At 38.9% G+C, this 16,155-nt stretch overlaps 5 protein-coding genes across 7 annotated transcripts in view; 3 read left to right on the top strand and 2 right to left on the bottom strand.

Moving 5' to 3' along the window:
• Nucleotides 1-239: 239 nt before the first annotated feature.
• LOC108063471 (peroxisomal membrane protein 11C) lies at nt 240-1,698 on the bottom strand. The gene has a single exon (XM_017150584.3). It carries the CDS (start codon nt 1,049-1,051, stop codon nt 407-409), a length of 645 nt encoding a protein of 214 aa, XP_017006073.1. The 5' UTR covers nt 1,052-1,698; the 3' UTR covers nt 240-406.
• A 196-nt stretch (nt 1,699-1,894) lies between these two features.
• LOC108063472 (HIG1 domain family member 1A, mitochondrial) lies at nt 1,895-3,050 on the top strand. Its single transcript, XM_017150585.3, has 2 exons — nt 1,895-2,763; nt 2,824-3,050. Exon 1 carries the CDS (start codon nt 2,415-2,417, stop codon nt 2,715-2,717), a length of 303 nt encoding a protein of 100 aa, XP_017006074.1. The 5' UTR covers nt 1,895-2,414; the 3' UTR covers nt 2,718-2,763; nt 2,824-3,050.
• A 678-nt stretch (nt 3,051-3,728) lies between these two features.
• On the bottom strand, nt 3,729-4,799 carry LOC123002498 (peroxiredoxin-6-like). Its single transcript, XM_044392726.2, has 4 exons — nt 4,615-4,799; nt 4,203-4,577; nt 4,064-4,139; nt 3,729-4,004 (listed from the first exon to the last, which is right to left on the bottom strand). The coding sequence occupies exons 1-4, from the start codon at nt 4,695-4,697 to the stop codon at nt 3,876-3,878; spliced, it is 663 nt and encodes a 220-aa protein (XP_044248661.1). The 5' UTR covers nt 4,698-4,799; the 3' UTR covers nt 3,729-3,875.
• Nucleotides 4,800-8,665: 3,866 nt separating this feature from the next.
• SLO2 (slowpoke 2) overlaps nt 8,666-16,155 on the top strand; it is a 118,533-nt gene continuing 111,043 nt past the window's right edge. For all 3 annotated transcript variants that reach the window (XM_017150549.3, XM_070213224.1, XM_070213221.1), the window contains exons 1-2: nt 8,666-9,173; nt 13,913-14,601. In XM_017150549.3, coding sequence (XP_017006038.2) covers nt 14,522-14,601 — 80 coding nt within the window. In that variant the 5' untranslated portion in view covers nt 8,666-9,173; nt 13,913-14,521. The remainder of the gene's footprint in view (nt 9,174-13,912; nt 14,602-16,155) is intronic.
• On the top strand, nt 15,400-15,968 carry LOC108063430 (uncharacterized). Its single transcript, XM_070213545.1, has 2 exons — nt 15,400-15,464; nt 15,516-15,968. The coding sequence occupies exons 1-2, from the start codon at nt 15,441-15,443 to the stop codon at nt 15,966-15,968; spliced, it is 477 nt and encodes a 158-aa protein (XP_070069646.1). The 5' UTR covers nt 15,400-15,440.

Raw genomic sequence — 16,155 nt, 5'->3', positions numbered from 1 at the left:
TAAATTGCATCTGAATTTATCATTTAATATTAGTCCGAAAAATATGTAGCCTCACAGGAACGATTTTAATTAGCCCTATTAAATGTCTCCACAGTCAGTCGCAACATAGTATGCAACGATTTTTGAAACTGATGGCCAAGACTGTAACTTCCCCTGTAGCCCCTTTGACAAATTTTTTAGGCACTCAATTTTGTAAATAATTATTATTTTACACAACAAAATATTAAGACAATGTCGGATAACATTAAATGTGTTTTTATTTGCATACTTTTAACTACTTAAGATCTTAGAATCTAAAACTATATAGGGCGGTGTAGAAATTCTCCATCCATATCAGCGTACCAAAACGTACGATAACGACTATCAGTAAATTTAATTCAACAAATTCGAGTACAATGGTAGAGTTCTACTTGGCCAGTCTTCTCCTGACCAAGATCTCGTAGATTCCCAGGCCCGCTGAGAGGGTTCCAATAGCTCCAATTTGGAATGTTGACATCTTTCCACCCCATAGGTAACCGCTGGGCAGAGTGCTGATGGCGTGGACCAGATCGAGGGATATGCGAGCAAAGGAAGCCACATCCTGCCGGTTCGGCGTGTTCCGATTCAGCGAAAAGGTCCTTAGTGTCCTTGCGAGGCTCAGGTACACGGAGACCACACAGAACATGGAGTTTGCATAGCTCCAATAGTCTCTACTTCTCACATCCAGAACCTTGTGCTCAGCCAGCCAGCAGATGATTTCGATGGGGTAGAAGAGCAGGTCCACTGCGTTGGACATCACCACCAGTAAGGCCGTAATGCGATCCGGCTCACAGTCGCCCAATCCGTACTCCAGAGTGTACTGGAACACGGGAAGATCGTCGATCAGGCGCAGAGTGGCCTTGGCCCCCGAAATCTTCGAGCTGACGGTGGCACATCGGCGGGACAGTTCTGGGTTCCGCTTGGCATGGTATCCTGCCACCAACTTGGCACTCTGGCACAACGCCTCCATCAGGACATCTCGTCCGCCATAGGAATCGATGAGAACACAGACTTCGTTCATAAACGTGGGCATAGTTGCCTGATTTTTGTAATGCCTAATGTGAGGTGGAAACTTGAACTGAAATGCAGCGATGCCATCGGAATTTATAGCCCAACTTCCGACCGATTTCGATTACAGAAGGCGGCACTTGAAATTCGATTGTGTTGAAATCTGGGAGCGATATCGCTGATCCAACCCGGTTCGCTCTTGGCCTTCCACTCTTTTGGTTTTCCCTTCTCTCTCTCTCTCTCTCTCTTCAAACTTGTTGCGCGTGTACTCTCCATCTCGCTCTCCCTCACAGCAACTCAATGTTCTTTCCCGCTCGACGACAAAACCTACATTGTTATTGACAAACAAATCTAGAGAACTGTGGAAAATTACCACATCATGTTTATAATAAGTTAAATATTTTTGCGTTGTAATAAGCGCACAGCATTTTAACATATGCTTAGACTGTACTTTTAAGAATTGTAAAATACTCAGGAAGAAAATGATGATGAAATATGTAGGAAATACTCCCTCAAACGACCTTCCCATTTCTGGTACATTGCACATCACTGCCCTATATTAAATATTTTCAACTATACACAATAATGCTGATCTGATTCCAAGTCGCTTTGCTTTTCTGGGGACTGTCTTTTTGCTTCTGAGTTAGCGATCTACCCATGCTAGTTCCCAAACCCATTTGAGCCATCCGTGTGACCCACTGAGAGAAAATCTGTAACTGTGTGCAAATTTTCGACAGACCCACCCACACAGTCTCATAAATTTACTCGCTCTTCTCTCCCAATTGGAGGCTCGTTTTGTGTACGTGAAATGAGAGCGTTGCAATCTATCGTAGTGTGCGTTTTTTACAGGCACTCACAAATACCACAACAGTGTTTGCCGCTCTCTCGCTATTATTAAAAGGTTTAGTGCTCTTTGGAAAGTGATCAGCTGTTAAATCAGCTGTTGGGGGGACAGTTCCGGAAATGAACCGATAATCCTTTCTTACTTGTGTCCAGGGGGATATATTAGGTCAGAAAAATAAGGTAGAACTGTACTTTTATGAATACAAACTTCTAGAATTTCATGACAAAGTCCAAAATATCACGAGGCTCGCTACATAGCAACACACAAAAATAGAGGCGTACAAAACACGGAGGCCTTGCCCGATCAGGTATACCATATATACATATGTACATTTGTACATACTTACGTATGTATGGATGTTCCAATGAGTATACACAATGTCGATAAGACCGCACGCGTTACTGTCTCAATCGCTCTCACTGATCACCTCGGACCATGTGGGTATAAAAGGCAGCGATCTCTCTCATTCGGTATTCAGTTAGCAGCAAGTGAGCCAACTATCAGCAGCAAAAGTTAGGAAAGCTGTATCCAAATACAAGGCACAATGAGTTCCAATTCTCTGTTCGAAACCGACGAAGATGTCGCCCAGGCCAATAAATTGTCCAAAAAGGTCAAAGAATCTCCTTTTATGCTAGTGGGCATTGCCGGATTCGTGGCCGCCGGTCTGGTTGGAGCCTACAAATACCGCAACCGTGGATCCATGAGCACCAGCGTCTTTTTGATGCAGTTGCGAGTGGCCGCCCAGGGAACCGTAGTCGGATGTTTGACCGCCGGACTGGCCTACACCATGGCCAAGGAGTATCTACTCCACGAAGAGCCCAAGAACAACACAAAGTCTGTCAAGTAAAGATAGAGTCGAAAGCATCTGATACCCCGAGATCACCAACTGTTCTGTGAGTAATACCTTTGAATAAACTCGGAATGAGTCGGTAATAATTATGTTTATCCAACAGCCTAGCATAAAAAAGATCCTGCCCACCCTCTCCGATGAAAAGTGTCACAACAAAAAACCCTAAAGATATAATAAATTCGGCATTCGGGGGTGAACTACAAGCGCACCACCGAGAAGTATTAGCCATCTGACTCTACCTCCATTTCATATTTCATCATATTTGTATAAAATCGCATAAAATCGTAGTCTTAAGTAATACAATAAAAACAGTTTTTACTAAAAATCCTACCTCACTGATTTACTAAACTTTTGTTTTTCAGATTTCAGACAAAGTTATTAACAAATATTTAATACAGCCTTTTAAAATATGATATTGCTGAACTATCTAAAGTTACACAGAATCTACAAACCTTTTCTGTTTTTTTAAACATCAATCAATATTTATTATACCCGTAACTCGTAGAGTAAAAGGGTATATTGTATTCCTGCAAATATATGTAACAGCTAGAAGGAAGCGTTTCCGACCCCATAAAGTATATATATTCTTGATCAGGATCACTAGCCGAGTCTGACTATCTGTCTGTATTAACGCTGATATCTCGGAAAATACAAAAGCTAGAAGGTTGAGATTTCCCATACATATCCTTGGGCTTCCTACGCAGCGCAAGTATATTTCAGCTGAGCCACTAACGATTTTAAAATGTGTTTGTCTTTAAAGATTTCCGAGAAGTCTAAATGCAATTTTTTTGTGTATTTTTATACCTATAGAAATGTAGAATACATTTTTCCAATCGGACCATTCATTAAAAAGTTATACGCAATCAAAAAAATTGTATATGTTCCATTTCCCTCGCACTCCCTTTAGCCAAGTGACGGGTATTAGATAGTCGGGACACCAACCCGCATATATGATTGCAACCACAAAAAAAACCCTATTATAGACACGAATATCCGAAAGCCGTGACGTTGGTTTGTGTTTTGAAGCTGTTTATTAACAGTGACAAAATGGATTTGGATATTTTGTAACAATAAATTTTTAATACAAATTGTTATGAACTAATTTATGGCACAAAGCGGAATCGGGAATTCAAGTTAATTACTATCTTCAGCGCTCTAGTAGTTCTCGGTGGTGCGCACGTAGTTCACTCCAGATGGCATGGAGACCTTGTCGAATCCCTTGGGGAACAGTTTGTGGGCCTCCTCATCGGTGACAGTGGGCAGGATCATGACCTTGGTGCCAGGCTATTGAAGAAGCACGATTAGTGGGGATTCAATTGAATTCCATCGGGGATAGTACTTACAGTCCAGTTGGCTGGAGTGGCCACCACCTTGAGGCGATCAGTCAGCTGAAGAGAGTCAATGGTCCTCAGGATCTCACTGCGAAATTGGAGGATCGTTAGTCAGGAAACCATCTGAAAAACTCCTGGAAGATAAACTCACTCGACGTTGCGGCCAGTAGACATGGGGTAGAACATGGAGAGGCGCACCTTGTGGTCCGGGCTGATAATGAACAGGGCGCGGATGGTCTTGCCCACCTCGGGGACCTTCTTCTGCTCCTCGTCGAGCATGCCCAGGCTGACGGCCAGGTCCCGAGTGGGGTCGGCGATGATCGGGTAGGGGAAGTCCCCGGGAATGTCCAGGCAGTAGCTCTTGATGTCGTTCACCCAGTCCACATGCGAGTTGAGTGCGTCCACGGAGTGCGCCAGGCACTTGGTGTTCCGCTTGGCGAACTCGGGCTGGTGCACCGCAATTCTGCCCAGTTCGGTGGTGCAGACGGGGGTGAAGTCGGCGGGGTGGGAGAAGAGCACCACCCACCTGAGGACCGGGGATCGGAGGGAGGGAGGGCACTTACGAGTTGCCCTGCCACTCGTGGAAGCTGATGGGTCCCTTGGTGGTGTCGGCCTGGAAGTTAGGTACGGTCTGTCCCAAACGCATCTTGATGTGATTTTACTAGTTTAGCACTTGGATAAAACTCTTTAGTTGCTCAGCTGGTAGCTGTTGCTGGCTCGCTCACTTGTTGCTTACTGAATACTGACTGCGAGAGACCGCTGCCTTTTATACCCAGCTGGATCGGTTCCACCTGTGGGAGCGATAGAGACAGAGAACGGGCGCTGCCTTATCGCGCATGTTCATATATAGTATGTGGTGTAGTGTATAGATTAATAAACAATTCAAAGCAGAGGGAAGGAGGAGGGGGATGGAAGGCGGAATGGGGGGACCTCGTGCAAGGTTTCCATATTTGTTTGAGACTGGACTGGGGCCTCTACAAACCTGATTATGGCCTCACCCAACTTTGGACTTTGTGACGAAATGCTTCTAGAAGTAACTTGTACAAAAGTACAGTTTGGCTTGTTCGTGTTTCTTCTTTTTAACCAGTTCTAATTGTCCAAATAATGCAAATTCCATCAGGATCGGCCCCCAAACAGCTGATCCGCTCCAGCTGATGGATTTACCGGCTCCAAACATAAACAGAGCGTCAGAGAGCATTTGAATATGCAATAGTGGTGGTGTTCAGTGGCGAAACACCAACACAAGCGAAAGTTCGAGTTCACCGATAGCGGGACAGTGAGATCGAGAGAGCGATGAACAGTGAATTGGTATTTGTAAGTGCCCGTGGAAAACGCACACTACGATGGATCGCCGTGCTCTCCCGTTCACGTACACAAAACGAGCCTCCAATTGGGAGAAAAGAGCGAGGTAATTTATGAGACTGTGTGCGTGGGTCTAACGGAAACTCGCACACTAGTGCAAATATTCTCTCAGTGGGTTTCACGAATGGGTGAAGTGGGTTTGGGTAGTCGCACAGGCAGAGCCAGAAGCCAAACGACAGTTCACAAAAAAGGAACTCAACTTGGAATAAGATCAGCATAATATAAAAGATCAGATCCTTATAAATAATATGAGAAGGTTGAAAGTGAATTCCTGTCATTATTGTTCGTTACAATGGCTGTTTCTTTTTAGTTTTTCGTGTGTAACAAGTACAGTTCTTGCTTTTGGTTGAAAAATCAGTTACAAGTTGAAATTCAAGACGGAAAAACGTTTGGGAAATGGAAAATTACCACAAAATGTGTATAATAACATTCTGTGGTAATGTGTATAATAACATTCTGTGGTAATTTTCCATTTGTCGTTGGTTATCATTTTAAGGTTCGTTGTTCACAAAATGGGATTTCTGCTAAAAAGGGACGCCAGATAGAATGTATTCGGGGTGGAGAGGAGTGGATGGCAGCCATGACGAACTGGGAGAGTGATAGAGAGAATGATAAAGAAACTGTAAAAATTAAAGAGCGAACCGGGTTTTAGCCTGAGCTTCTAGATCATCGAAAGACTGCTATTATCGCAATGTAATCGAATCATTCAAATTACTGGCGCTCTTATTTTTGAGGAATAGGTAGAATTTCAAGATAATGCAATGTTATTACCAAATACTCAAAATATACACACAAAAAAATTTGCTTGGTAAAATGGACCAACAAAGTTAGTTACGTAACTATTAAAATAGTTACGTGTATTTTGTTTTTGCTTTTGGTTTGTGTCTTTGCTAATTGTGTGTATTTTGTTGTTGTGGAATAACTATTTACTTTGTTTGACAAATATTACAGTTGATTTTACCAAGTTTTTTTTTTGTAGCTATTGATCATTATAATACACCAGCTAAAGCTGCGTTTTTTGGCCTTTTACAGCTGTTACTGACACAACAGGGCTCTAACAGGGCTGTAATGCCCGTTTTTCCCAACGTAAAAAATCGATATAAAATCGAACCGGGGATTGATATTTGAGTTGATGGTCTTATTAGTTGGCTCAATGAAATATCTTTAAGTATAAGTTATAAGTTTCGGTTTTTTAAAAAGCGACAAAATCGTTCTTTACACTTCACACTGGGCCAGAAAGTTAATTTTTTGGCCAAAAATCTGTAATTTCTTTCCTAGGACAGTTAGAAGGATGCAGTTTTTTGCGTTTTTTTCTTAAAAGATTGAACTTTCCAACGAACTAAAAGTAAAATTTCTTGGAATTTTATATGATATAGATAATCCAGACCAAAGTCGGAAAATTTTACGTGCTTTTCGGTTTTTTATTTTTAAAAAAATAACTAGAAGACGCACTTCTTCCATTTTCGAAAACAATAAAGTATGAGATAAAACAAACTAAAAAAAATTAAAATCACTAAAAAATATTATGTCATTTAAGATTTATGAACCGTTAAAAAGTGCAACTTTCGGAGGCTCCCACATCAATGTTTATCAAACAATCGATTTAAAAAAAATTTCTATTTTTTTGTTCTTGTTACCTTTTAAGTTTTATATAATCAAATTATGTAAAAAAAATTGTTTAAAAATATTGTTTTTTGATTTGTTTAATGTTAATTTGACATATTCTGAAGTCATCACAAAAGTATGCTACATTTTTATTTGCATAGTCCTGATTAAATAGATAGATATAGGTTTGGAAAATACCATAATCGATTAGTGTACGTAAAAAGTAGATTTTAGATGTTAGTCACACTAAAATCAAATTTTTGAGCCCAAAATGTTCACCAAAACCTGAAGAAATAAAGTATGGCATACTCTTGGGCTCTCTTAGCTAAGCTCTTCAAAATAGCTCGACTTCGAGTTAAGCCTTCAATTAAAACTTAAATTACCGAAAACTAAGGCAAAACCGCATCGAGTCGGTGGGCTACGCTTTTAGTAAATTGATCAACGAATTTTTTTTTGAAGGAATGAACTAATTTGGGGATGGCACTCGAAGGCACTCGAAAAGCAAAGTACTCATTTGCTGAAAAAAAGCGTAAAAATTAACAATTACATTTATTTTAGCAAACAAGTAAGACATACGAGCTATATTATATTTTTTACTTGTTGAAAATAATCCCTTCTGCAAGTTTCGGAAAGAAGTCGAACAGCAACATCAGCATCTTTGACTTCTAAATTTTTTTTCATTTCCATCAATATTTTATGAATTTTTCACTTTGAAAATATGGTAAAAGAAAACTACTTGCCCGAATTCTTTAAAACTTTGGCATAAATTAGTTTAATGTATTATAAAAAGGATCCCAAACTCAATTTGGTCATTTTCTTAAAAAAGAAAAACGTATTTTTGGCCAAAAATCTGATCGGCTGGCCCAGTGTGCACTTTCAAAAAAATTGGTACCATACAAAAAATTGTAAGTGCCCTTTTTTTAATTATTAAGATGTACCTTAACAGACAAAAAAAGGTTTATGAAGGGCGTATTTCATAAATTTTTTTTTGTAAACTGGTGTTATTTTGCATAAATTGTTGAAAAACGTAGACAAGTTAACGATTTGCTTTCAAAGATTTATTCTTAAATGTTTTAAAGTTTTTTCACCAATAATAACAATAGAAAAGTGAAAACTTATTGTATCATACACGTTTTATATTTTCGAAAATTTGTATCCTGATTTATACATATATTATAAGTAATTTTGTAACTTTAAGTGCTGGGATGAAATAAACGAACAGATACAGAGGGACAAGGATAAGTAGGCTTCGCCTTGAAGTATGCTCTGCAGCAAGCAAGCACACGTGTATAAGAACTAAAACAAGTGTATATTAAGGAGTTTTTTGTAGAGTATACTTTAGGGCGGGTACAAACGTATTCTTTGGGGCAATCGCTTTTTTCCGTTAATAATTCCTATAAAAATATTTAAATCCCTCTTCATAATTAATTGTTTTCGAAAGCTTCCTTATTTTTGCATCCTTGACTGTCTTTAGAGCTTTTGCTCCTGAAAGCTAACGTTTGAAGTTAGCTTGCGAACAGCTGATTTTGATAAGCACCGCCTTCGCCCACGCCGCGTGTTTTCCTCTTTTGCTTTCGTTCTACCGCTTTGCTTTTGCTTTACTTTTGGCGCTCCGGTTCAGTTCAAATTTAGCGATGCGCGCGTGCGGTTGCTCAGCAGTAGAAAGGAATAACGGTGAACGGTCTTCAAACGTGGGTTCCATTTATTTGTCTTATCGCCTCGGTGTTTTGGGTCTAGGGACCGCAATTCGGCGTATTCTCGCATTCTGACAAAGTGCACACCTTTTGGGAGGGAAAACTTTTTCCGCGAAAACTTTCCCCACTTGTTTGCCCATGCGGTTCGTTCGTGTGTGTGTTTGCCAACTAACCCCAGCATGTGAGGCTGCGAACAAATCATCTTCAACACCATATTCCCACTCCACAGAAACACCCCTCAAGTGATCTGATCGCCTTCGAAAAAGTTTTTTCTCTGACCAGTTGTAATGGTAAATGCAGTAACGGCTGCCACGATAAAGTTATTTTTCGAAGGGGGCGAAAAGTTGCGAACCAACAACTGTCCTCATAAAATATGCCAAGCTATTTACATCGCCAGACCCAACAGCTTTAAGCCCTCTAGCACCCGCCGGCCATCAAAGTGTTAAAGTGCTATAAAAAAGGTACGAAAAAATACTCCCTCGGCGACCATTGAATAATGCATTCAATTACGAATGTCACCAAAAAATAAAAACAAACAAGAATTTATGCACACGGTATGTGTAGGTACAAATGTTAATATTCATTCACGATGTTTGCTTCGGACAGCCAATTAATGTTTGAGGGGTTCTTTCATAATTAATACTAAAAGTAATTAAAGGGTTGTTAAAAATGTAGGCAATGCTTATTGTTAGGCGAGCAATTAACCGTAAGAGCGTTCCATAAAAGTATAATTAGGGTTGATTAAAAAATTTGTTTATAAGAATATACATACGTGAATATACTTTTTTGTTTTACTTAATTTTGCCTTTTGGAAGTACTACATAGGTTTTTAGCAGAAACTTTACAAGGTTTTAAAATAAAATTATAATTTGTAGAAAAAATACAATCAGGAGTAAAACTACCGTAACTTTAGAATAATTTCCTAGTTAAAACCTTATCTAATAATAGTCATGAATTCAAAAAGAAATTAAAGGAATAATATATTCAATTACATAGAAAACTGAAATTACAAAGCTCAAACAATAAATGAATAATAATTTAAAGGGATTTCAGTTGTAACCCCCTTCCCGTAAGTATGAAATAAACAAGCCATTGAAATATAATTAACAGCTTAGCCAAGGTAATTTAGAGGCACAAAAGGTGACACAAAAAAACAGCCAAATCGCATTTAAATTGAAAGTCAGCGTCGGGACCCGAAGCCGTTAGACAGATCAGACCGCCATAAGCCTTAAATATTTATAAAACGATTAAGCAAACTTTTTATTTTATTTTGAGTTTTCGAAAAGCGCCATTTGCACCCTCCTGCTTTTTTTTTGTTTTTGTGAACCAGCACTTCATGAAATGTTAATTTTAATTAAGCGTCGCTGCGCAGCTGAGAAAGAAGTTGGAAAATGAAAACCGGGATTAAAGCGATGGGGATAAGTGCGGAAAAAAATCGAGGAGTATGTGTGGGTGACGGGCGGTCCAATGATAAAACACAACCAAAAAATAAAACAATAAGTCAGCAGTGGATGATGGGCAGGTGTGTGGCGATGTAAGAGGCGGGAAATGCGGATTTCCTTCGCTGGAGAAAAGCGGGTCAAGTTTTTGTTATAAAATATTCCAAGTGTCACAAAAAAATAAACCAGCGAAAATAATAATAACGAGTGGATGTAAAAAGGGGGTCGGGCAGACCGCGGATGCGGCTTGTTTAGCAGCTCCGGGGTCCTTTAGTTAATACTTGGGAAAAAAAAAAACAATAAAAGTAACAACAACAACAAAAGTTACAGCAACAACAAAGACAACTGGCGACGACTTCTTGCGGGACATTGTATGGGCCAAAGAATAATAAAGACTTAGAAAAACAAAGACGGCAAGGAAAGCCTCTTCGCTTACAGTGTTGATGATGAGAAAGCAGAAAGTACACTTTAAGAATCCATATGTATAGTCAAGAAACTATAGGTATTTGTAAACTTTAAGTTTAGTTCACTTTTACCTTTTTTGGATATTGTGTTACAAACAATTCGTATTGGATACATAGAAGAATCGGTTCTTCTAGCTAAAATTAGTATCTGGATTAGCTTAAGGATGAAACAATATTTCAAATATTCTCTTATATTATGTAGGTATATTTTAAACTTTGGGAATTAACCATTTTACCATTAAACTAAAATATTTAATTTACACTCATAAATTGTTTAGATAATTGGCTTGCAATAGTGTTTCCTTTTTTTAAATTATTAGCTAACCTTTAATTATTAAATAAATCTTTTTACTATGTTTAAATATTTTATATATGTATATATATTTAAATAAACGTTAGTACTTAAACAAAACTTGGTCACGAAATATAAAAAAACTATTTTTTGAGTGCAGGAAAGAAAGGTTGGGGCCAACTGAACGGGACACGCGAGAGCGAAAGGCTTAGGAGCACAGGTCTGGGCAATTATTGTTGATGAATACACCCACACAGACCAATATAAAATAGGGCTGCCAGCCCCAACCCCTTTCGGCACGCAAAGTGTAGCTTTTCTTTTTTGGAAAATAATGGAAAACGTCCTCCTTCCTGTGCATGGGAAACAATAATTTGTTATCTGTCCGCTGAAAAGATCCTCTCACTTTTGGGCCTAAGAGCAGTCTATAAATCACAAAAAACCAAAAAATATCCATCTATGCGTGGGCTAGCAAATCGTTTTGTGTGCCGGCAAAAAGATAATTAAGACATTATGGCATATCTTGGCAAGCACATATAACAATGGGAAGGCCTCGCTTAATGTGGTGGCATTTCATAAATAATGATTAGAAATTAAATGGGTTCTGCATGGCGCAGGAAGCAGCTCCATTTACCACCAAAGCAAATTATGAAACTAACGAGCCAAATGGGAGGAAATCAATATTAGATAGGTATATATGGGCACTTCCAAAATGTCGCTCGGGACATTTGCACACCTTTAAAGTTGAAAAAAAATTGTAACAAAATTGATTTTAATTTTAATTATGGGCATTTCCTTTCACTCTCCCCAAGCTCTATTTTTTGTAAAAATCTTGACTTTGTACCACTTTTAGTTTTTAAGATATCGTTAAAAAACTGCCGTATTCGCTCGGGACAAAAATAGAAGTGGATTTCGGGGAAGTTCATTCAACAGCAGAAATGAGCGAATTCTGAAGGAATATATGAACGCCAATTTTTTTAGATTGTTGTTCAAACATGTCGCTGTGAAATGGTTTTGGTTTTACTCAAAAATTTTTTTCCGTTGTTTTTTAATGCAGTTTCAAGCACATTCGCTCGGGACATGTCGCTCGGGACATTTTTTCCGACTGTTTTGTAAAGTGGATTTCTTTACCTCTATCCCTCAATTGCTTTATGTTTTGCTTTTAAATTAATAGTTTAACATGTAAATGAAGCAATCAGTACAGAAAAATGTCACATATTATAACAGAAGACAAGTCCAAAAAATAACAAAAAAATGGCCAAAAACTTACTTTTGTGTATATTTTTGGGGTTTGTAATACAAATAATCAAACTATACTCCAAATTTTTAGTTTATCTCAGGATCCAACTTATTAGAAACTAATATGGCGGAAAAATCATGTGGAAATATGTTTTTTTCAAGTTTCAAGTTTTTTGGCTTGGTGGACTTTTTGCTGGAAGTGCCCATATGTACGTATTATTTGCTCCGGAAAGTTAAATAAAATATGTGTTTGCCTCAATTAGAAATTGTTTGAGAAATAAATGAAATAAATTGTTGTTGTTTATGATTAAAAAAGCTGTTTTTGCAGCAGTAGAATACGTTTATTTAATAATGTGATTTTCTGTTTCATTGGGTTAACAAGTTCAGTGGCTTAGCACAACAGTGAATAAATATTTGTAATGGCTGACAGGAAGGCACAAAAGAAATATGATACCACAATAATTTAATTTAATTTTATTATTTCCGTATTCTTATTTATTTAATTATTCCTATTTAATTTAATATGTTAATTTAAAAGTTATTAAATCATGAAACATTATTTTATAACATTATATTTCGATGAATACGCTGAATAGAAGATAATTTAATTTTGCACTAGAGAGACCTGATTAAAATATGCTTTGCAGTAATCGCTGAAGAAGATGCCTGGTTGTCCATTAATTTACGCTTGTGCGGACTGAAACTTTAATGCCATGCAGAACACTATAAATCTAATTGAAAAACTAATTTGCCAGCGAGCATCTGACTGGTGGGGGAATTGGAATTTCCGAGCCAGCTACAGATGGTGTGGACAAATTTGTTAATTTCGCCAGCGCTAATTTGCTGTAACTAATTAAAAAACACTTTAAGTGAAATATTTGCCAGTCGCATAAATATGCCAAATTGTGAAGAGCGCACAGCGACCGAGATGCACGGCGGAGCAAATCTAATTAAAGTGCGAAACAAACGGGCGGGAAATTTATTTAGCGCTTTTGCGGAAGGCAAAGGACACCTGGCCCTGATTGTCCCCCCTTCATTTCCGTTTCGTCCTGGCGGCAATAATTGCGTACATTTTTCACAAACAGACAACAAAAAGTGGGGCACTTCAAGGGCCTTCAAGTGCCGGCAATCTGCGTCCTGTGTGTGTTTTGTCTGTCTGAGCGATGATTTGATTCGGCTGCCAGTACCTACGTATATATTTCTGAAGCATCAGCATCTATATATACACTATGCCCTGCACTGTACTTCGGCTAGAGGCTAGCTCCGTACCTTTCTCACTCATGTGTCCGACTGTCTGTTTGCTTATCTGTTTGTTTGTTTGCTCGTCCCTGGCGCTTGTTTGCGCGTGTTGTTTGAATTGAATTTGTTGCCCTTTGACGTGAATTGGATTGCTGACAGACGGGATTTATGGGCCAAGCTGAAAAGGCTTTCAAAATGGCAAATCAATGCGGTCAAATCGCAAATGTGTAATACAAATTACTGGCTATTTTTAAGGGGTTCAATGGTGTCAGCAAGCGATATTACTAAATATTATTCAAATTAATTTATTTTTTAGCAAAAAAAGGTGGAGGTGTATAAAAGTATGCGAGAAAAAAATAAAGCAACTATTAATCGTAGGTACTTTCAGCTTTGAAAAATATTGTTGCATACGTTGAGCGCCTTCTTGACTCCCCCAAATATATACATAAAGCATTCAAGTACCTTCAGTATTTTTATTGTACTTGTCTTTATTGATTTCCTTTATTTCCATTCTGTGTGCATATTTCCAGAGCCATGTCCGAACTGAGATCGATACACCTGCACGCACCTGTCGCGGGACCGTTGTAATGCTAATAAATTCTCGGGTGCCATTGGTTTAATTAAAGAACCGTCAGAGCCGGACTCCGCGGAGGGTCCTCGACCAGGCTGACTGGGCTGACCGGGCTAAAGAGGTGGGCCGGCAAAGGTAAGGGCATTGTTCGACCAGAAGGACACTCGCCAATCTGTGGACGCGCCTACGCTCGCCGCGGCCCAACCGGGCCACTGGCGGCTATCTGCTGACGGGCACAAGTGCGCCGCGTGACGATGAGTTCGTCGCAGGACGAAGGCATCTCCAGGAACAGGGCAAGGATAAGGAGCAGCAGCAGCAGCTGGGACGGCGGGGATACGCAGCTGCCGATGAGTGTTTAATTAATGTGACAGACTTTAGTGATATTCGAATAAGTGACGGGGCTGGCGAGGCAGTTGTGGCCCAGACCATCACCGAGTTGAGAGTGCCGACCATAACGACCACAAACATCAGCAACAGCAACAGCAACAGCAATAGCAGCAACATCAACAGCAACAGCAACAACAGCAACATCAACAGTAATAGCAACAGCAGCAACAACAATAGCAACATGTCGCGCCTTATACAACCACGATATCGTTTTCGAGATCTACTACTGGGCGATTTCTCATTCAACGATGACGGCGAAAGGTAAGTGAATTTGTCCATTACATTGGCATTGCGCATACGCCCCATTGATTGTGCAGCAGTTACCGTGTCACCATTTTGCTGACTGCCTCCAAAAATAGATTTCTAATTACACTCGCCAACTGCAATTGGCAAAATGATTTTGTCCATGCTTTATGGTGCTTCAGCTGGCGATCGATTAATCGATTTTCCCTTAGGATGAGGTAAACTGACGTTCGTCCTGTCTTCTGAATTATTCAAGCGAAGGTTTTAAGTTCGTTAAGCTAATCGAAGCTCAAGAAAAAAGGACAAGCACTTGTCACTGAACACGAGGAAGTATTTAAAAGGATCGATTTACTTTTGAATACGAATGTTTTGGTTTTTTAAGGAGGTACCTAGTTCTCGGAATTTTTATATTTTTTTTTCCATTAAGTATTCACAGCAGTGGTATTTTTTTGAACCCTTTACGTTTCGCTCCAAAGCAATTGTTTTGTAAAAATCAAGTACCTCACATGGAAACCTGTCGAAAAAGGAGAACCCCTAAAACCAATCAATATCCGCAGCTCTTGCTGTTCTGTTTGAGTGCCAATTCAGTGCCACGAAAATTACAAAACCGAAAGTGGTAGGGGACGCGAATAATTTGATTTAGGTATTGTTTGCTTTAACCATAAAAGCAAAACAAAAACATATTGCTATTTTACACATTCAGCGCTTTCACGAAGTGGTGGCGAAAATTGTTATGAGTTTTTAATAATTTGTTTTTGTCGGTCAGCAATGCCCGAAAGCTCAGTTAATTTAGTTTTAGTTCAATGATTGACCAGAGCATATCTACTATAATTTTTGTGAGTCTGTGCTTGGCTCCAATGGGAATAAATGCAAAAGAAAAGGTGCTTGTGTATATATCCTTAAAGCTTCTATTCAAATAATAATATTTTTAGGATCACATAACGAAAGCAGTTGGCTTAGGCATGGAACTAAAATATAATAAAACATTTGTGGAATACTTTGGTTTGGTTCCTGGGGAATCTCAGATGCTGATGATAAATTCAACCAAATTAGTGAAAAAGCTGTTCATGGATAATCGCATTGAAAACGAGGGCACAAACAGGACCGTATATAATATCAAAAACTTCGCCGTCTGCAGCTTTTTAAATAATCGCCTGCTCTCTAAGATTTACTCGGTGTTCTATGAAGAGTTCGTGGGTAACTCGACAGTTTTCAAGTGTCCAATTCAACCGGGTGTGTACTACTTGAGAAATAATCTAAGAGAAATCGTTGTGCCCCTATTTCATCCACCTGGCAAGTTTCGTTTAATTGTCCGATTAAAGACAGAAGCGGAAGGTTCTTTTACTGTGGAAATCACCTGGCGATATCGTGTCATACGTACTTAAACTCGTTTTGATCTAAATATCAAATGACAATAAAATCTCCTTTCTAATTTGTTTGAAATGAGGCAGTCCAAACATCAGAATACCACTTTAATTTTCTTTTAAAACGTTTGAAAAACTAAAAAAAATCATCCCTAATTGACCTATTAAATATCACAATTAATAGCTCGTTAATGGGTTGAAGACCAAT

Source organism: Drosophila takahashii, chromosome 2R, assembly GCF_030179915.1.
Source record: "Drosophila takahashii strain IR98-3 E-12201 chromosome 2R, DtakHiC1v2, whole genome shotgun sequence".
NCBI classification, from domain to species: Eukaryota; Metazoa; Arthropoda; class Insecta; order Diptera; family Drosophilidae; genus Drosophila; species Drosophila takahashii.
Note: the sequence above shows the minus strand (reverse complement) of the source record. Positions and strands in the feature narration are given on the sequence as shown.